Here is a 21,707-nt window from a genome sequence, read left to right as displayed (position 1 = left end):
CCTGTCTCAAGGTGGTGGTGATCAGTCTGTTGCTGCCAGTTTGGACAAGGTGTAGTTCCTGTAAGTTATGTGCTGGAAACCCTCTTGCTCCATTTCTTCTCAGAAATGAGGAGGACAGTGTTGGGAGGTGGTGCCACATACAAGTTGGTACTACGGAATAATCTATGGTACATCAGAGACTACATAATACATTGTAGTACTGTAGTTCTCAGAATATAGCACATTGAAGAGTATACCATAGGTATCCATGAACTGTCCTTCTGTCTTTTGTTGGTTTTTTGTTGGGTGTTTGTTTATTCCTCTGAAACCTGTTAAGTGCTTTTGTTTGTTTATTCATTGGTTTCTGTCAGAGCTACATCTTCTCCACCAAACTGTCCTATCATTCATTTGACTGCACATGGCTCATAATACTGAGTGAGGAAAGGGTTTGGGATTGTGTTTAGGGGTTTTTTGTTAGCTTTTCAAATGATTCGTTTCCTGGTATTGCTTTTTTAAAAATAAGCGTAAGGGATGTTCTTTCCAGGGCCAACTCTTAAGAAAGTATTGAGGATATAAAAAGCATTTTAAATGCTTGTACTGTAGCAGATAAAACCTTCTTTATGAGAACTAGCTTATCTACTAATTGAGTTTCCTGTTCTTTTTAAGGGCTGCACGAAGATGTTCAGGGACAACTCTGCCATGAGGAAGCATCTGCACACCCATGGCCCTCGAGTACACGTATGTGCAGAGTGTGGCAAGGCCTTTGTGGAGAGCTCGAAACTAAAGCGGCATCAGCTAGTTCACACCGGAGAGAAACCCTTTCAGGTATTGTTAACCTGCAGGCATGGCTGCCACCACTCATTCTGGGAGCACTGGAGACTGAACTATAACCTGGCCTCTGTAGGACTCGGGCATACTATGGCTCTTCCAAAACCAGATGAGGCACCTGAAAACTTGGGAGTCCCCTTAAGCTAATTACAGTATCATTTAACTATTTATATAGACTTCTCTTAAAAATTGGTAAATTGTATGTATACAGGAGATAACTTTCAAAATATGATGTAAAGTTGCCCTCTTTAAAAATGAAGTCTGCAGTTACTAGTGAGTTAAGAAAATGTCTTTCTCCTCATCGTCTTTTCAGTTTAGCACTTGTGGACAGCTGAGACTTGGGGCTGTTTGCTCAGTTACCTCAGGGTACTAATTTTTGGTAGGGGTTATTAATCAGTTTTCAGGAAAATGATGGAGTCACTGAATCTCTTTCATTTATATCGGGTCACGTGGGCTTCTGCCACCAGAGGTCCCCTGCCCTCTTCATGTGATACTCCCTATAAATCTTGTAAGTTATTCTTAGTCTTGAGCATATATGTGTTCCCCAGTACACACTTACGATACATTCTTTTTTTGTTGTTGATGATTTCCTAAAATAAATTATTTCAGAAACTTGATTTGCAGTCCTCAGGCATTTGTTTAGATGCATACACTGGATATTCTGTGTGGTAAATATAAATATTTACCACAAAACATGCTGTCCTTTTTATATCAAGCCTGTCCTAAAAGTAAAGCAGGTAAAATGAATAAATCTTTGCAAATCATCACCAAAAGGGTGAAATTCTGATGCGAAATCCTTTTCCTGTTTTGTAGTACAGTATGGGTACTGTTTCACTTGCAGAGAAGGTGTTTTTAGTGAAAGTGCTTGCTTGCAAGCTGGAAGTCATTGATTTCCCTCTTTGAAAATAAATATGCTGTTGCATATATAGTATATATAGTACACTTCAGTATACATACTGAAGTTTTTAGTGCGGTTCACAGGGGATGCCCACAGCTTCACCCATAACAATCTTCAGCCTCTGGCTTCCTGCTTGTGCAGTCTAGTGATTTAAAGAAAACTGTTCCGATCAGTGATGGAGATGAGCTCCATTAGCTAACAGTGTGTCTTTTCCTCCCAACAGTGTACGTTTGAAGGATGTGGAAAGCGTTTTTCACTGGACTTCAATTTACGCACACACGTGCGAATTCACACTGGCGACAGGCCCTACGTTTGCCCGTTTGACGGCTGCAATAAGAAGTTTGCGCAATCAACCAACCTGAAATCTCACATCTTAACACACGCTAAGGCCAAAAACAACCAGTGAAAGTTGAGGAGAACGTTCTCGAACTCAAAGCATCTTACAGGAAAATCAATTGGAAAGAAATACGCCTCCCCTTTGTATATTGTTTCTAGGAAAGAATTTTAAAAAAAGAACCCTACAAACCTAAAGGACGTGTTTTGATAAGTAGTAAATAAAAAGCAAAAAAAAACCAACCACGCAGCAAAACTTTAAGGTGACATTGCTGAGATGCTCCACCTTGCTCGGTAACCCCGTTTCAAGAACACGGTGTTTTGTAAAGCGCGGCCCCAACCGGACGGGTCAGCTCATGAACTTGCATCAGAAAAGACAATTCTTTATACAACAGTGCTAAAATTGGACTTCTTTTCACATTCTTATAAATATGAAGCTCACCTGTTGCTTACAATTTTTTTTAATTTTGTATTTTCCAAGTGTGCATATTGTACACTTTTTGGGGATATGCGTAGTAATGCTATGTGTGATTTTCTGGAGGTTGATAACTTGCTTGCGGTAGATTTTCTTTAAAAGAATGGGCAGTTACATGCATACTTCAAAAGTATTTTCCTGTAAAGAAAAAAAAGTTATATAGGTTTTGTTTGCTATCTTAATTTTGGTTGTATTCTTTGATGTTAACACATTTTGTATAATTGTATCGTATAGCTGTAATGAAATCATGTAGTATCAAATATTAGATGTGATTTAATAGTGTTAATCAATTTAAACCCATTTTAGTCACTTTTTTTGGAGAAATACTGCCAGATACTGATGTTCAGTGTAATTTCTTTGCCTGTTCAGTTACGGAAAGTGGTGCTCAGTTGTAGAATGTATTGTACAGGCACTGACTGTTTATTAACAGCTGATAATATGTACATCCCCCATGTAATAGACAGGGCAACAATAAAACAGTGGTCCTAAAGAAAGAATCTGGCAGAAAATGATCTGTAAGCGCAGTCTATTTTCTTTGGTTGTCCAGAGCAGTTCTAGTTCCTCTTGACCTCCCAGAAACTGGAAGCTAAATAAACTCAAGTTTCCTTTACTTTGCATTCAATTACAGTGATTTGTGATGCAATTAAGTAATGCCACGTCAGGTGGCATATCTAAACAGAATTGCTGACTGTAATTCCGGTTTTGAGTGACCTAGACTTCCCATTAACTGGAACAGTGGATTTGGAGACTTGGCAGAGTAGTGGGGAGTGTTCTGTGTGCCTGGACAGCAACTAGGTAAAACTGGACAGGAAATAACTAAATGGGAACCTTTGCTTAGTCAAGGTAAGGAATGTTGGAGGTTTAAATGCAGTAACAATAGAAAGTGGAGGAATGTTAGGGTTTGAGTCATCATACCAGAAAAAAAAAGAACCTGTTTTCTTTTTTTGGCTAACTTGTTTGAGTATAATGATAAAAATTTTTGGGACCTTATTGGCCACCTTTTGTTTCAGAACAAGAACTTGAAGTTCTAAGAGAACTTGATGCAGTTGAATTTTGATGGTCTAACTAAGAGTGGTTACTTCTCATTTGTTCAAGCGTTCAAAGAAGACTTAGCAAATACTATAGTAAAATGTGACAGATTAATAAACAGAAGAAAATGCAGAGAAATGCATAAGTTATTTTTTAGAGGCATGTAACATTTTAATGCAGTAAAAAGTGTTGTTAATCTTTTTCTGAATTCTGTTCTTACAAGGTTCATCAAAGTTTTCATTGCTAATACTGTAAAACTTAATTTTGAGTCCAGTGTTGGTGGTAGTGACAAAAACATGGGTAATAAAGAAACTGCACTTAAGACCAAGGGAATTTTCATCCATACATAAGTTAATCTGAACACTGCAACTCTAGTCCGAGGTTATTAGGGGTAGAAAGAAAGTTGGGACTTTCAATTGTAAAGTATGCGTTAAAATTTTGGCAGTATTTTTTCTTTTATATATAAGCAGTTTTTGAACAGGACAATATACTGAAACTTGTATAGTTATAGTTAAATTAAATTCTGTATACAGTTAAATTAGTGTCTATTCTTTTTGGAAGGAAATAAAATTAATTCAGTCTAGTTCTAATTGACCTTATATTTTTTCTTAAGCAGTATCTGTGATGATGTTAGGCTTGCACAGAAGTTTGCTTTCCTGTGTCATAAAGTCATTTATTGGATTTCAAGGTGTCAGTACTTCATCCTTGAACGTACATTAGGGACTGAACTATGTTACCTTGAGCATACTTTTGAGACTAAACTATGTTAAATATTGATTTGAGGACCAACTGGGAACTGTAACTGTTATTGCCTCTGGTTATATTGTGCCTGATTACAGAGAGACATTTCCATCTAGGCCTCAAATCAGTAGCACTCTATACTCTGGAGTGTAAGTAGCAACACTTGGTAGCTTGAAAGGTCTTGCTTTGTAAGTAGTTAATTCCACATTAGGTATGAATAAATACTTGCATTGAGCAGCTGCTATAATTTATTTGAGCTTTTAAAGTATAATTGGCACACCTTGCTCTTAAAACATCATGCTTAATTGATTCCAGACTTTTCCTTAAGGTTTTTTCAGTGAAGAAAGTACGGGCTTTGAGAATAGCAGAGTTGACTTTGAAACCACCGTTCCTAGCCTGCTATCAACAAGTTCCTGCATTACACCACCAGTTTGTGAGCAAGTTCAGGTAAGGGGAGGAAAGCTTGAGGGGTGGCAGAAATGTAGCCAGTGATTTTAAAACTGGCAAAAAATTTCCGTGCTTACTCATTATACATGTTCTACTTACTGCTCATTTGATCATACATTTACCTTGTTCAGTTCTGCTGCTGTTGAAATGAGGCAAATTCTATAGCTGTCTATCTTTGGGACTCAGACCAAGTTTTTAAAGGTAGAACTGACTAGACTTTTCTATCTATATCTGTTCATGGTTTGTCAGTAAATGCAAAACAAACTGAAATACTACTTGTGGAGACTGTGTTTCTTGAAAAGGTTGTAGAGGAGTGCATGTTCTGATTTGAAATGCTAAGTGAATAAATCTGTAGTGAAATGGAATGCTAGGACCTCAGTTGAGCCTGCACTTAATTTTAGTTATCTTCTGTTTGAAGAGGGTCATTGTGGAATTGAGTTGTCAATCAACAAAGTCAAATACTAAAACAACATATCTTGTCAGCAGTAATGTAGTATTAAGGGCAGGTGGAGATCCTTTCCCTATCCTAATTCCAGAGTAGGTAAAAAGCAAAAGATGCAATAATTACCAGAAATGGCAAAAGTATTGAGGCTTTAAAATGTTTGAAGAAAGTGATTCCTTCAAAGTGCTAGATGAAGAGGCACAGCAGTGGCAACAACAGGTGTTTCCACATGCTCATCACGTAGCTCACGGGGTATTGTGAGGAGGCCTTGGGAAAATGGGCTGCTTAGTTTTTCTTCTCAATGAAGATGGATGAACTCGAGGACAGTATGTGCTAAATATCATTCTTCCAAATGTTTCCTTAATGCCTTGAAGAAATTGAGAAAATTTGGGATTTTTGTCAGGGTTGCCAGACAGTTCTGCCTGGGAAGTCTAATCAATCAAGTGGCAGCTGCTACTGGCATTGGCTGGTCTATAATAATGTGCCATCTATAATGATGGTACTTCAGAGTAAGAAGTTTAAGAAGTTTATCTTTACAGCCTTCTGTGTTACAGTGGCTTTAGGAGGGAAGTAAAGGATGTTTGTGTCAGCATTGAGCTTTGTTGCACCAATGTTCCTGTAGTGCTCAAAGCTACTGATAGGAACCTGGGGTGGATTTCAAAACTGAATGTTGGGTGTGAATTTTGCAGGCAGGAATAAAACTAAGAGTTGGACTTCAGTATTCTCATTCCTGGTTGTGTAAATGGAATAGTTTAAAAAGTAGTGCTTTTCCTCAGGAAGAGACCCAGGGCAAAAGAATGGGAAAGTGAAGTAGAGCAGAGGGAGTGCCACCCTCCTGCTGAACACAAGGAGCATAAACATCTGCTAAATGATCTATAAAGGTAGAAGCAAATCACAGCAGGAATGTATGTGCTTGTATTATGAGATTAAATATTCAGATTGATAATATGAATTGTTCTAATGTCAAATTGCAAGAGGGTGATGATGGCTTTACAGCAATGCTTAAATGCAACCTGGATTGCTAATGGTTTCATTTTGTAAGGTAATCTAATCAGTGGTCCTTTTCTCAATTTCATTCTCCTTGCCTAAAGCAAACCAGTTTATGCAAGTTTATGTGTACTCTCAATCATCCTATATTATTAAGGCAGTTTTGATTTTTTTCCAGTCTTTTTCTGTGGAAATTGTCTGAAAAGTATTGAATTTTCTTTAGGGACAAGCACACCAGATTCTGTATAAGAGTTCACATTAACTTTTCAGGTCCTGGCTCCCCTAAAGTGGCAGGAAAGCATTGTTTTGCTGTAGGTAGATGAATACGACTCCTTATAGCAACTGGGTTTTAGACAGCTCCCATTTCAGGGGTTTCCAGGTCTTCTGTTACTTTTTTCTAAGAGGAAAGCTCTAAGCCTGGGTGCTGGTTGGGTACCACAACTTGTATTGTGTATTAAAGTGTGGACATGATAACCCTCTTGTGAGCTGCTGTTCTCACCAATGTCTGCTGGAAGCTCTCTTCAGGAGCAAGCCTCAAGTTCTGTCCAAATGGTGAATGTTGGTAGGGCAAGAAAGAGATGGAGTGTGTGTGGCATCCTTGCAGGACTTCTGGATGCTCCTTTTGCCACCACTTTTTAAGTGTTGTAGGTTTGATTCCTCCCTTCTCCGTCTGTTATCAGGTGGCATCTATGTCAGTGCTTTGTTTCAGTCTGTTCAGAAACTCCTGAGTAGCAGTTTGCCAGGAGAGGGCAGTGAATTACCTGTTTGCACAGTGTGACCAGCAGACAGACAGGCAGTGTCAGGGTGCCCCTGCGAGGTCAAGTGTGTGCAGGATGTCCTGTGGCGTTCAGTGGACCTTGACAGATTTGGAGCATGCCAGTGTCAAAGAGCAAATTGCCCACACACCACTGCAGAAGAATAAGTACAATTGTGTGCTTATTTCTGAGAGTCCTGAGAGTACTTGTGCATTCATTAAAAGCACCAGCAAGGCAATGAAAATAAAAGAATGTAAATAAAAACTGTTGAGTGGGACATTGTTTCATGTATACGTACATCCATCAAATATTAATATTAAATATCTTTAGAGAGAAATGTGGAAATCTGATGGTAAATTGTGTTAATGAATGTGTTTTCAGCTGTAAGTGGCTATTTTAGTTAACTGCTAAACCTGTAAAACATCACTGCTTCCCTCCAGCAGTGGCCAAGCTCTTCTGAAGCAGTTAGGGCCTTGGCTTCAGTCTGCTGCTCATAATGTGTGCAAGGCCATTGCAGAGACTGCAGAACAGGACTGATGTTGCATCAGAGTTCTGCATTGCTGCTCTTTGGGGAATCAAAGATCTCAGTAACATGTTCCCCTCCCTGGAGCAGGCCCACAGAAAAGGTGTATTTCAGAAGGATGTTATGAATAATGAATAATTTTGAGATAAATCATAGAGCATATGAAGACTGTGACATAGTATGTACTGCATGTTAAAGAGTGGAAAATTCATACACAACAAATATTGTTTACCAGATGAGAGGTCCTAATGTCCTTTGGCTCATCTTGGGAACTGGTTGAAGACAAATCTATGGAAAACTGCCTTGTTGGTTAGTGTTTTGATTCAAGGGCTCACAAAATCAGGTGTCCTTAAGATCTGTAAGAAGCTTGCCAAGGACCTCACTGAGCTTGCCAGTTGCAATTTTGGCTTACAAAGGTTTTGACTGCCTTACATGTGGGGCATCATGCCATTTTGTTTTGACTTATTTTTAAACATGTTTATTTTTTCTCAGCAAAACAGAAAATTTTCATGTGGAATCCTTCAGTTTTCAGTCTTAACTGATGCTTTGACTGAACCTCCAAAGTATTTATATGAATCCAGTGACTCCTATAGCTTCAAAGAGCACACAAATATTTATGGCTTGAAAATGGATTGTAAGGAATAATGCTTATGGTAGGGCTTCAGGTTTTCCTCTTCTGTGGTTGGTTGGTTGGTTTGTGTTGGTTGTTTTTGTTCTTTCCTCCTGCATAGGTTAGGGATAGGAGATTTAATCTCAATTTTTTCTGGTTTGAAATTAAAATGTGTACAGTCTCTTGGTTAAGAACTGACAGGGAAGCAGGTATCTGCCTGGATTAAATTAAATATAGAAGTAATTTTTACATTTACCTCCTTTAATTGCAGTTAAAAAGTTTGAACTTTACTACTGGCCTGTTTGAAAAGTACCTCTTATAGATTCTTCCTTAGTGAAAATACCTCAGTGCACAAGGAAGCTATATGGCCTGGATGATGGCAAAACTGAAATATTCCTGATCTAAAATAAATCTCTGCTTAAGATAACTGGATCAGATCCTAGAAAAAGAATACTCATTTTATTTCATACCAGTTTTAATCTGGTCAAGTCAAATTATTTGAGCAACACTTCTTTCTATTTTGATATATGTAGGAAACAGCACAGACCACGAGGTCAGGCTTCATTATGATTTTAATGTTTTATTGATTGACACATGGATATGGCTAAAATGGTACAAGTCTATTTTACTGTTAATAAAAAATGCAGTGTGCTTCTTTCATTAAGAAAAAACCAGTCATAATAAAGTATAATAGTGAATGATAATGAAGCAATTTGACTGTGATGGTTGTTACATTTTATAGACCCTAAGAATATTTTCTGGACATTAAAAGTTGACTTTCTTCCATTTATATCAATCTATAGGGCACTAGTGTTCACTGCAGTCCTTGCCTTGATTTCAGTTTATTTATTGATGAACTTGTATAGCTTAAAATCACTTTCTACGTCAACTCAGTTAAAAGTATAAGTAGAAAAGCTTTTACTGTATATCTTATGTATTATTGTGCATATCATGTCACCTTTTTTTCTGTTGGTGAAAATAATTTTTGCAATTAGTGAGGACAACACTAATACAAAAATTGCAAAACAGTTGTACTGGGAAGATGAAAATGGCTTATTTTCCTTTGCTGTTCTCCCCCACTGCCCATGAATATGCATAAATTCCTGAACATGGAAAGAAACTGTTTGCTTCCTCTTGATTTCAAAGGCTGTCTCCCCTAGGTCTGTTCCAGCAAGTTGTGTGCTTCCCTGCTCTCTTGCAGCATTCCCAGAGTCACACAGTCCCTCAGATCCTTCATCTGTCTCCATGGCTATGGTGTGTGATAGGGCATGTTGCCTTGGATAAGCTTCTCTTTTCTCTGCCTTTTCTGGCAGAAAAGGGTTTGAACTGCACACTCTGTTGATCTAATGGTGTTTGGCATACTTCTGGGCTAAAAGTTGTTCTTTAATTATCCACAGAATAAAAGCTGGGCTAACAGCAGCTAATATTAAACTGTTACCACCTGTTTTTCAGCATAATAATAAATGTATTTAATTTCAAAGAACAAACACTTCTTTGCAAGGTCAACATTTTACATTTTTGTGTTAGTAGTTTTTCCAGTATGCTGCCAGTACTGCACCTGCAATGTCTTACTGCCCTTCCATGTGAACCATGTAAAATCTGTATCACACAATCCTAGAATGGTTTGGGTTGAAATGGACTTTAAAAATCATCTAATTCCAACCTCCCCTGTCATGGGCAGGGACACCTTCCACTAGACCAGGCTGCTCACAGCCCCATCCAGCCTGGCCTTGAACATTTCCAGGGATGGGGCAGCCACAGCTTCTCTGAGCAACCTGTGCCAGTGCCTCAGCACCCTCACAGCAAATAATTCCTTCCTGATATCTAATGTAAACCTGCCCTCCTTCAGCTTAAGGCCATTACCCCTTGTCCTATCACTGTATATACTCAGAGAAAGACAGGGAAGGGAGGACAAAAAAATTGTCATGTTACAGTTGCAGACCTGAAAAATTTATTTCACAGCAGCAGTTCTACGATAGTAACTTATTTAAGAACTATGATATATGGGTACTTTTTTCCCTCTTGTCCCAATTGGACATGTTTGTGGCTATAATTTGTAACACTTGCATGACCCATCTAGTTTAAGAAAGAGCAGAGCATAGAGACTTGTTAGTGTTTGAGTTTCATTTTCAGTTATTTTTACCTTCTTAATCCCTTCAGTTGTTGGGGAATTGCTTGATAATGGTGTGGGAAGGAAGATCGGGGGAGCCAGGATACAATTCTTTCTGAATTGGCTCACATCTCAAAAATCTATCAGGAAAGAACTGTAGCATTATTTAAAAGGCTGAGGATATTGTCTGGTTAATTTAATAGTTAGGAGCCGCATAGATTTCAAGGAAGTCACATTAGACTAGCCTGAAAGCTGGCTTTACCCTCTTCTCAGGCTTGTTGAGTAACATCCAGTGTCTGCTACTGATTATTTAAGTTCCAGATGGATGAACTTCTAGAGAGAATGCTTTAGTAAGCATTGCAAGTAAAACATTGTATAGCCCTTTCCTGTTTTAATGCTATTAGAGCCTTTTTAGGAGACACTGCTTATTCTAAGTATTTGTTTCTGTGCCACAGTTCAGTGTTGAACATAGCTGTTGCTCCTGCTGAGAGAACAAAAGGTACTTGACTGGAACTGCCCTGGTCATGGTCAGTTGGAGAGGTGGTGGCCTTTCCTTCTTCTGATTCAGGAAACCGATGGTTTACAGGGTTTGTGTCAGTCACATGTATCGACCCTTTAAGAAGATGAATTAGGAGTACCTGAAGTAACCTCAGAACAGGACATGAACCTAGTGGAGTGAGTCCAGAGGACACAAATATGATCAGAGGGCTGGAGCACATCTCCTTTGGAGACGGGTTAAGAGAGCTGGGGCTGTTTGGCCTGGAGAAGAGAAGGCTCTGGGAACACCATCTTCCAGTACCTAAAGGGGACTTAGTGAGAATGTGGAGAAGGACTTTTTACAAGGGCATGGAATCTTAAGGAGAGAGTTTTAAACTGATAGTAAGTTTAGATTAGGTTGTAGGGAGAAATTCTTTACTGTGAGGAGAGTGAGGTGCTGGAACATGTTGCCTAGAGAAGCTGTGGATGCTTGGTACTGATTCTGATGTGATCCTGCAGGGAACCCAAGACTTGTCTTTCCCAGTTATTCAGCCTTGGTGCTGAGCAGCACAGCTTAAACCACATAAATGCAGAGGAGGAAGGGTCAAAGCATAGGGCCAGCTCTTTGGCTCTAAAAGCAGGATTGTTCTCTCAGCAGAGGAAAGGTCAGTTTGAAGAAGTGAGGTCAGTCAACTTCCTTTCTTTGCTCCAGTGATGGGGCCTAAGCCAGAGCAAGATCTTGCCCTTCCCAGAGGTGCAGAAAAGGCAGAAACAGAGCAAGTTTCCCCTGGCAAAAGCCAGAAACCCCACCCTCATGCAAGCTTGATTTAACACAAGCATCTGAGTAAAACAAAAAAAAAACTTCAAAGAATCAAAGGCAAAATTTTAAAAAAATTTATTCCCTCAATATATATACAAGAATTACATACTCCTGTACAAAGGTGTAAATGGTCTTTGCTGTGAGTTGTTGTGCATATGCAGCTTAGTAGACAGATTTAACATTCAATTTGAATCTCAGTGCAAGTAGGCACTAAAACATCCACCATACCTTCAAGGTATAAAAAGACATACCAGTTTTACAGGTTTCTCCAGCATATTTTGTTACAGTGCAAAATGCTATGAAATAACGCTTCTTTAGAAAATTCATATAAATTAAACACATATTGCACTTGTCCCAACCAAAATTGTAACAAGTTGTACTTATTGAAGTAGTTTGATATGTTTTAAAACATTGCTCACACACATACAGTCCTTCCTCCTGGCTATTTGTGCCAAATATGTGTAGCTTTTATCTCAAATCTTACATAACTGTTTGTAGCTCTTTGGCTAATTCAATTCTTCTTGAACAGACTGCTAAAAAAAAAAAAAAAGAAGAAATCACAGCATAGTAATGGAACAAGAAAATTCTCTAAAACCCTTTTCAGTCTTCTTTCCTGTAGCACTGTAACTAAATATAAAAATCATTATTGTTTAAATTCATAATGCAAGTGTATTGAACAGCAACCATTTCAGACACTTACACCCCTATTTTCTGGAAAGGTATAAAACCTCCAGTCCTAAATACATTTATATTTCTAAGGTACTTCAAGCTGCTAAGCTAACATTGCACCCACAAACATTTTGTGCAATACCACAGGCAGGACTTTGACTTCTGTACATCACTGGCTGCTATGGGGCATGTTGGGAGAAGTGGTGCAAAGTTGCATTAACTTCAGAGACCAAAGTCTACTGGGCTGAACTACTCAATAGAGTCCATGCACCCACCAAAGGAGAAACAGAGGTGAAGGCAAATAACATCAGTCCTACTAGATTTGAGTTTCCCTAAATCCTTACAAGCCTTGAGATTTAAAAGAACAAGTGCATTTGAGTGCAGATGCTAACTTTGTGCTTAAGGTATTTATTCAAAGCTGAAAGGTCAGGAGTAACTTAGGTACAAATATTTTCTTTTTTTTTCTCTTTTTTTTTTGTTTTTTTACAAATCAGTACGAACAAAGTTGCTACTAAACCGTTGACATATAAAAGCAGAGGAAAAATTAACACATGACTAGCTGAATGCTAGTCCATGTCTTTACAGTTCAGGGTTACCTGCAAAATGCCTCCAACATTTAACTTGTTCCCCCTTCTTCACCTTAGAGGAGTACACTTACTCCTGTCACATACAAAATGAGTCTTTCTTTCATGAAAAGATTTCTGCATTCAACTAAACTCAGTCATGAGTGAAAGAAAACTCTACTTCTGTTAATACAACCTTCTCCAGAACCTCTTCTGGAGCAACTTTCTAAAGGCAGGTGCCCCTCTTACTTGAATACTACTAGACATGGAGTCCTGAATAAGGCAAGATGCTGTTTATACAAGTAGTGAGATGAAATCCTAATTTGATACATTTAGGAATTCTTTATACAGATAGCATAAATATACACTACTTGTGTGGGTCAAGTGTTTGTGTTTAACAAAACCCAACCAGCTGGGCTTTGGATGAGGAGAGCTAACAGACAATGTTCACAAACTGGAAGGCTGATGGATTACTGGAGCTGGCTCACATTCAGGAAGGTTGTCTTCTGACTTCATGTACATTAGGAACACAGTGACAGTAGCAAAGGTAGCTGCATTGACAGGAAAAGCACGGAGAAGTGTGGAAGTGAGACCTCTGGTGAACACCCTCCAGCCTTCTTCATGGTAACTCTTCCGGACACAGTCTAGGATGCCCTTGTACTGTGTGACACCTCCGACCCCATCGGCCTGAAGCCTGGATTTGATCACATCCATGGGATAGGTGGAGAGCCAGGACACGATTCCTGACATCCCTCCAGAAAACAGCAGCTTGGGGATAACGTAACTGTCTTCAGCTTCACAGCCTAAATACCGAGTCATGCAGTCATAGGTCAGGAAGTAAAAGCCAAAGCTTGGAGTTTCTCTTATGAAGGTAGAGACCATGCCCCTGTTGATACCCCTCAGCCCTTCCTTTTGATAGATTTTGATCAGACAGTCCAGAGAATTTTTGTAGTTCTTAGTTTTTTGTTTGTATTCTCCCGTTCCTTGAAGCTGCATTCTTGTCTTTGCCAGCTCCATGGGACAGCAGATGACACACTGGATGGCCCCTGCTGCTGACCCTGCAAGGAACTGGTTCAGAGGAGTGTCTTTGCCCAGAGCACGGAGGGTGTTTCCTTGCACACCAAACACCAGCGCGTTAATGAACGTCAGTCCCATCATTGGTGACCCAATACCTTTATAGAGTCCAAAAGCCTAATGGAGGAAGGGAGGAGAAACCCTTTTTAACAGTGCTATGGATAATCTCCTCAAACTGCAGAAAGAGGCCTTTCTGGCTCTCCCTTGTGCCCCAGCTTTCTAACAGTGGCCAGAGCAGGACCACCTTGTTTTGTAATAAAAAAATTCATCTCTGCCTAGGACACAAACATCTAAACAATTTAGCAGTGCAAAAATATAGTTGAACACATTCAGAAAATAATCTTACTCCATCCAGAGAAAAGTTTTCTGGCAAATTTTATACATTTTTTTTTTAAAGTATCTTACTTAAAGCCTGAAGCCACCCTTTCAGCAATGTTCGTAAAGCTCCAGCAGCAAAAACACCTCACCAATTTCTTCACTCACTGATTAGATTCTCAGAAAATAAGTTATTTAAATAAATTTTCCAATAAAATAAGTTAACCTCAAAATACCATCTTCTGACTTAGTCATCTTCTTCACAAATTTCCTGGCACATTTCTGACTACAATATCTGCCCTACAGTCAGGTGAGGCTCAGAGAACGCTTTATCTCTTGATCTTCAACATTTGTAGTTTTTTTAATAGCTTTCCCACCCTCTTGAGCCAAAACACACAAAGATTAAAAAAAAACAACATGCAAAGCATTGAGTTTGTACTTACAGATTCTTGCTTTATGATGGATTGAAAGCAATGGAAAGTCCCACGGTAGAGAGGTTTCTCTACATTTTGAACTTGCAGGCGAACCTATAAAAAGGTTGTGTGAGATACCAATTTGTACATCAGCAACAGCCTAAAGGGTAAGCTACTGTTTTGTACCTATGTGGAGATTTGCTATAGCAATGCATATGCGAGAGCACAGGCTGGACACTGGAATGCCATATGTGGCACAATAATTGGAAAAATCTTGTGTAAGTGTTCTCAAGTTTCACCCCCAATTAAGGTTGGGGGTGAAAACTTGAAGGGCAGAGGATTATTAACTTCTTGTGACTATTAGCAAACCAGTAAGTGTAAGGGTACATTGTCATCTAGAATTTCAAATAGATGTTTTCCAGTACAGGCTACAATAGGGACTTTCTTTAGCTGCCAAGAATACTTCTGCTCACACTAAGGAATACCTGTGCAAACCTGAGACAATTTAATAAAGATTGTTTGCAAGTCAAGCATGAGATTAGGATAATTTTAAAAGGATGAAAGTTTTCAACAATACCCACAGTGTTTCTGACTGCCAGATTTGGGGCCATTTATTGAGATTTGGTTTTTTGTTTTTTTTTTTTTTTTTCCAGAGGGTAGCTGGGCAGTGACACTTAAGATGTCTGTCTTTGCATAAAGGAAGGAGTAAAAGGTCATTTGTCCTTTTAAACTTTAGTCTGTTTTGGTTTTGTTTTTTTAGTCTGCTGAACACAAGCAATTGGTGAGGGTGTAGCTGCTTCATACCTTTAAATATTAATAACCAATCAACTTTTCCAAACCTGAAACAGTATGTTCTGCTGGAGAGAGAGAGGCTACTGTGACTGGTGGTCTTAGGAGACAGGCAACTTTTCTGAATGCTTTTTAACCTTTAATGGAGAAGTCCAATTTTGTTTTTTCATGCTAATTTGCCCTCAGCACACTTAAAAGAAGTCTCAGCTCTACCTAGCTCATGCAAAGCCCTACACTGCAATAAACTCAGTAAGTTGATTCCACTGGATTTATAGTTATAAATCTCTGTTTGATCTCCAGCATGGAGAGCTGCAACATTTTTCAGATAAGATGCTTATGAACCATTTAATGCTGCTGCTGCAACTCCAGGGCAGAAAAGCTTCAATCTTTTATTCTGAACAAAAGAAAAAATTATCAGGCTTGTGTGAAAGATGCCTGAACTTAATTCTTTTTCATCTGTTTGCCTAAAGTACTAAAAAACACCACCACAACAATGAAAGACCTGTAATATGCATGTCTAGAAAAGGATTTAAGGAGGTGATTCATCAGGATCCTATATTCAGGTTAGCTTTCTTCAAAGCAAAAATAAATTGACAGTTTTAGTATTTTTCCTACAATATACCATTTCATGCTTTGTAAATCAAGACTTTCATTTTCAGTGTCTTTTAAGTATATGCTAGCCATACTGGGAGGCTGAGATCACCTTGGGTCTTGCAACCCCTCACCATTAAAAACAGGCTTCTGGTAGGACTCAAAGTAAATAAATCCTTTGTTACACCAAGTGACTTTTCGGGGGGACTTTTCTGACAGACCATCAAGACTGTTAAAGAAGCAGGTCCACAAGTAAAAGCAAATCTTAACAAGCTGCCCCAGTTGCACAAACAAAAGATTTTACTCCATTTATAATTTACAGTTATTGTTTCAAACCTTGTCTGTGACTTCCACATGCATGGGCTTTGGGAGATTTGCAGCTTAAGAACCTTCTTACTTTATCTCTCCTGTTTGTGTTTATTAATTTAGAATTAGTCATATCCTGTATATGGGCTGGATTTCCTAGTGGCATACAGCTCCCACTATTTTTGTTTAAATCATTTGTGAAATATTAGCCAATTAAGCTTTGCTGTAGGGTAGAATATTTAGAGTACTGACTCTCCAGGTCTAAGAATGAAAAAAAACTTTCTCTTGAGCAAAGTGCTGGTCATATAAGGACACCCACATTAGCAAACTGCCACGTAAGGCAATGAGTGCACATCAAACTTGCATTTTCATGCATGTTAATGCCATATTCAACAAGCTCCTTAATGGGTACAACTATAGGAATGATGAATCATGTGCAAAGTTTATCCACCTATTCCATTCATTGCCCAATATTCTAGCTTCCTTCTCACTGGAAAACACTGTTACTAAGGTTTTAGGTCCAATAGTAACACCCAGCAATTTCACATCACTAAAGACTTGCATAAAGGTACTCAAGACTAAAAAAAAAAACCCAAACCACTACATCCCCAAGACAGTCCAAGCATTTAATAAGGTGGGAAATCAGTGGCTTCAGAAGTATTTGAGCAATGAAAACATTGTCCAAGAATATGTAGTGGATAAGACCTCAACAGCAGTGTGCCTGAGATCCAGTTTTAGAGTGTGGGAATGTATACAGCCAGAAATGCATAGCAGAAAGAAGGTTCAGAATAAAACTACATTAAAAAAAAAAAAGGGATATTTAAACCCCACTCCCTCCATGCCATAGCTGTAGAAGAGGGACACATCAGTTTAAAACTAAAAAGGGAAAAAAGCTTCATAAGTCTTTCAGTTCTTTACTTGAACTAATACATTTGGGAATAAATTAAGACTGAGAGAAACAGAAGTGTTCACCTGGGCTATACTTACTAGGTAACTCTCCCGTGATGAGGCTTATCTGTCATCTACAACAAAGTAACACTTTTGCTGTTAATGAAGACAGCCCCTAGCTCAGAAAGTAAAGGCAGTTAAAAGCAAAAAAGCAATTTTATACATTACATCAACAACCCAGGGATAAGGAGTTTGCCAGTTCTGAGATCAGCTCAGTTGCAGGTTTCTCAGGGTGACTTCACCAGGTTAATGTCTCCCTGTGTGTCCCACCATCCCCCTCCCCACTCTGTGAAACATGAGCTCCAGCCAAAAAAAATGAAGAGCTTAAATGCCAAGACAGAAGTAAAATTTCAGCTTATCTAAGCAGCTTTCCAATTGTTCAGTTATATTAAAAAAGCACAGTCTAAGGTGACTACCAGGTAGCCCTTCAACACTGCAGGATTATAAAGAATTAATTCTTAACACATATATACACAAGTTATGCAATGTCTTTAGAGTTAGTTTTTCTACATAGAGTGGTGACTATGCCAGCTAATAATACAAACATTAGTATTTGCTCTAACAAAAATAGATAAACACTTAAAATACCTTCTAATGGATGTGAAAATGTCATGTGCCATGCTGGATTTCATACAAGATTTAGAGTCATCCAGAAACAAATAATTTGTTCTATTGTAAAGCAAGATGCTTTTTCCAACACAGACACATCTATTCTGCTATAATACATCTGCTGAAACCAGCATGGGAGTCCCAGTTTTTAAAGTTAAATGTTTAGTTTCATGCAGTAGAAGCTGTTCCACTTAAAAAAAAATCTAAAAAACCCAGACATGGTTACCTTTAGTCTGAGCATAGAATTTTAGCAGTTTTTCTGGAATCAGTGAAATGACCCATCACCTTCAGTTAAGCATGTAAAACTTGGCAGGATGGGAGTGAGAGAAAAAGACAGCTGGCCCTGTACCACCATAAGAAAAACCATGCAAGTCTGGATAACACCATTTCTGAAAATATATTCTAGAATTCAACTGAATTACTTAACAGTGAAATTTACTATATTCTGAGCAACAAAAAGATTTTACTGCCTTTTACTGTATTTGAGCAGCTTGCAATGCAAGCTTGCAAGGAGGACCAATATCTGCTAGCTTGGTTAATTAACTGAATTAACCATGTGCTGGAATACAGAATATGGTGGGGTCCTCGATAACACTATCAGCCCACAGCCTTTGCATATCTAAATTCAGCAAGGTGAAGGTATTCCAAACATAGATCTACTACGTGGCATGCTGTCTGCTGCAGTCAAGTGATATGGTATATTACTTCAGCAGGGAATACATTGATATCCCTTCTATTCTTCCAGTGCAAGACTTTGGATAAGGCTGCCAAAAGATGAATTAAATTGTCATTCCATTCAAAGATGGGCTTAGACTCCTGAGAGCCCTGGCTGAGGGACCCTCCAGGAGATCTCAAATCTTGTATTTGTAGTAGCTGAAGTATGCATAACACACACAACTAACAGACCATCAGAAAATCAATATTAACTTGAAAATTATTAAAATATATAATAATACTTGGAGGAAAAAGCCCCCAGACAAGCTTAATACTGTGGATTTTTATTGACTTCCACCCTTTGGCTAGTGCTACAAATTAAGGAGTAATAACAGAACTTGAGGGGAAAACAAAACACCAGTCTTCCAACTTACTAGCAAAGTGGGTTTGAGCTACAAATTCAGGGAGAGGCAGTTTTAGCAGTTAGTGTTGAACAGCTGCAGAGAAGCAAGCTTCAAACAAAATTTAGTTAAATGTAAGGCTGTATTTCCAAATACAACATTGTTACTGCACTGAACTTGCAGTCTAAGGCCAAGGTTTATGTTACTGGATTTTCACTTCTGAAGACTTGGAAATTGAAGAATCTATAAACAGTGGTCATGGAGACTTGCTCCAAGCTTTCCCATGCAGATTTACACTCCTACAGTGTCTGGGGATTTTTTTCCTCTCCCACTCCTTGGAGAAACTACTTACTTTTCTACTTAGAGGCAAATTTATTTAATAATCAACCCACCTTAACAGTGTCAAAAGGGTGTCCTACCAGCACACCAGCAGCACCTGAAACAAAACAAATGCCATGGTTATTACTCTGAATTCTCTTCCTGGCTCTGGGGCTGCTGTAGCCCAAGCACGACCATCAGCCTGAGGTGAGAGTGCACCACATGGATGGCAAACGAGGTGAAGAGCATCCTGCCAAGTCAGGAGATAAGAGATGTACAGTTCAGTCCTTCAGGCCAGCACCAGAAGCCTTTGTGCTTCTCATGAAGCCTCTGAGCCCCAGGCAGAGGCTGAGGTGTGTGACTACAGTGTGCCACACCATATGGATGTGCAGCCGTGACTCCTGGCCTCAGCCCAGGGCAAGTGCAGTGGGCAGAAAATGCAGATTTCCTCTAAAGCACAGTGTTTCATGTACATATCACTCCGTGTCTCTAAAGGCAGAAGAACATTCCTGCTCTCTGCCTACAGCCTTTCCAGATGTGCCAGCAGCACCTGCAGAGGGACCATGCATTACTAAACACCTTCGCTGTATTCTAGCACCAAAGGACTTCTCAGAAGTCACATGCAGGCCGGTTAGTCACCTATCTGAGCACAGGCATTCTGCACACACGGGCTGAAGCCACGAGTCCTCTGGCTCGGTATTTCTGTCACCCAGCAATCCTCAGTGACCACCAACAACAGCGGGAGCTACCAGACCATCAGCGCACCTTCCTCCCCACGTTTGGGGAAGGACAGCTGCCCTGCCTCTCCGGGAGGATGTGGCAGCAGCACAGAGCTCCAGGATGGTGCAGCCCAGGTTGTTTAAGGGCAGCGCGGCAGCGACACAGCCCAAGATAGCAAAACAGCAGCGCTGGGCACGGAAAGGCCAGAGGTACAGCTGACCCCGCGGGAACCCTGGCACGGCAAGGACACCAGGATGAAGCCAGAGAGAGGCTGAAAAAACAAAAAATCTTTGCCCGGTTGGCAAGGAAAACAGCACGCGCAAATACCCGAAAAGACGCGAGAATAAGTCTCCTGAGCACAATTTAATATCTGCTAAATACAGCAGGCGGCAGGCCGGCCGCGGATGCGCGGGGAAGCGCAGGACTCGTGTCCGCGTTCTCTGCTCTCCATCTGAAAGCTGCCCGGGGCTCCTGAGCTCAGCTGTCCCTGCTGTCCCCCCGGAGCCCCCAGCCCCATCCCCGCCCGCTGCAGCCCCTCGGGCAAAGCCCGGCGCCGGGCACGGCCAAGGAGGGCTCGGTGGGCAGCGCTGGCACACGGCAACCCCCGACAGCTTCTCCAGAGCTTCCCGAGAGATTCCGCAGAGCTTCCCCGCCCGGCTCGGCCCTGCTGCAGCGGGGAGGCTCTCATCGCCCCCGGCACCATCCTCCGCTCCCAAAATAACAGCGCCGCGCCCGGCCCTCCCCTCCAACCTGCCTGCCTGCCTTTCTTCCGCATTTTAAAAACATTTCGTTCTTTCCCTTTCTCTACCTCTTCTCTCTTTCCTACCCTTTTATATTTCTGCCCTTACCCCCCTTTTCCTTTTCGAGCTTTTTTTCCTGTTTTTTTTATTATTATTTTCCTCTCACCCCCTTCTCCCTTTCCCCCCATTTCCTAGCGACTATTTCGCCCCGCAGCCCCCCGGCACTCACCGCCGACGCATCCCGCCAGGAAATCCAGAGCCATGCCGCAGCGAGGGCCCTGCGCGCCGCCGCTCCGCGCTCTGCCGCTGCGCGCTCCCCGCCCAGCCCTTTCTAGGCGGCCCGGAGGGGCAGGGCCGAGCCTCCGGGGGCGGGAGCCGAGGGACAACTCCCCCTGGCCGCCCCCAGCCACTGGCGGCCGCTCGGGGGCGGCTCCGGGCGAGCGACGGACGGGGATGCGGTTCCCGGGAATCGGGGGTGCCGAGGCTGCGAGCCCTTCGGCTGCTCCGACAGCTCCCTGCCTTCAACCTGTCACTGCTTGCGCTGCAAGCTGCCTAATGAGCCAGAAGGAAAGCTGAAAGGAATTTGGGAGGCTGGGGCGGTGGTGGTTGGAGGGTGGAGGGGGCAGAGCATCCCTCCTGTGGAGCATCAGTAGCTCCTGAGTTGTTTTGGATGGTTCGGGGAGGCTGTTCTGGGGTGACTTGCCTCCTGGGAGAGGCATCTCTGGGTGCTGGTGGTTGTAAGCCTGTGGAGCTGATGTCGTGAGGACTTTGGAGGTGGTACCTCCTTTAAACAGGGGTGAAATGCCTGTAAGACGTCTTAAGAGGGAGCTGGGGCTGTTCAGCCTGGAGAAGAGAAGGCTCCTGGGAAACACTGTCCACGGAAAAACAGAATGGGTCAGCTGGAAGGGACCATAGTGGGTCATCTTGTCCAACCTCCCTACTTCAGCAGGGTCATCCCAGAGCACATGGCAGAGGATTGCACCCAGATGCTTCACTGAGGGGAAACTCCACACTCATTCTGGGAAATCTATTCCAGGCTGTGGTCACAACACAGTGAAGAATTTCTTCGTGTTTGGGTAGAACTTCTATGCATCAATTTCTGCCTGTTGCCTCTTACTCAGCACCACTGAGAAGAGCCTGGAT

General features: G+C 40.9%; 2 protein-coding genes across 3 annotated transcripts in view; one reads left to right on the top strand and one right to left on the bottom strand.

Annotated features, from left to right (window-relative positions):
- The window catches only part of YY1 (YY1 transcription factor), a 33,953-nt gene extending 21,942 nt beyond the window's left edge, over nt 1-12,011 (top strand). Inside the window, exons 4-6 of one of the 2 annotated variants that reach the window (XM_085061387.1) lie at nt 646-803; nt 1,252-1,329; nt 1,929-12,011. In XM_085061387.1, the coding sequence (XP_084917513.1) occupies nt 646-803; nt 1,252-1,329; nt 1,929-2,067 (375 nt within the window). In that variant the 3' untranslated portion in view covers nt 2,068-12,011. Of the gene's footprint in view, nt 1-645; nt 805-1,251; nt 1,330-1,928 lie in introns of both variants that reach the window. The other variant, XM_085061386.1, reaches the window with a different exon arrangement.
- SLC25A29 (solute carrier family 25 member 29) lies at nt 11,506-20,922 on the bottom strand. The gene is made up of 4 exons (XM_085061391.1): nt 20,794-20,922; nt 19,179-19,222; nt 14,519-14,602; nt 11,506-13,877 (listed from the first exon to the last, which is right to left on the bottom strand). Exons 1-4 carry the CDS (start codon nt 20,825-20,827, stop codon nt 13,134-13,136), a joined length of 906 nt encoding a protein of 301 aa, XP_084917517.1. The 5' UTR covers nt 20,828-20,922; the 3' UTR covers nt 11,506-13,133.
- Between the last annotated feature and the right edge of the window lie 785 nt (nt 20,923-21,707).

This window comes from Lichenostomus cassidix, chromosome 5, assembly GCF_008360975.1.
Source record: "Lichenostomus cassidix isolate B80296 chromosome 5, HeHo_3.0, whole genome shotgun sequence".
NCBI lineage: Eukaryota > Metazoa > Chordata > Aves > Passeriformes > Meliphagidae > Lichenostomus > Lichenostomus cassidix.
Note: the sequence above shows the minus strand (reverse complement) of the source record. Positions and strands in the feature narration are given on the sequence as shown.

Coding starts and splice junctions, on each gene's coding strand:
- SLC25A29 (XM_085061391.1), bottom strand. CDS start 20,827: ATGGCTCTGGATTTCCTGGCGGGATGCGTCGGCG. Junction 19,223..20,793: donor CCTGGCGGGATGCGTCGGCG/GTGAGTGCCGGG, acceptor GTTTTGTTTCAG/GTGCTGCTGGTGTGCTGGTA. Junction 14,603..19,178: donor ACCCTTTTGACACTGTTAAG/GTGGGTTGATTA, acceptor ACCTTTTTATAG/GTTCGCCTGCAAGTTCAAAA.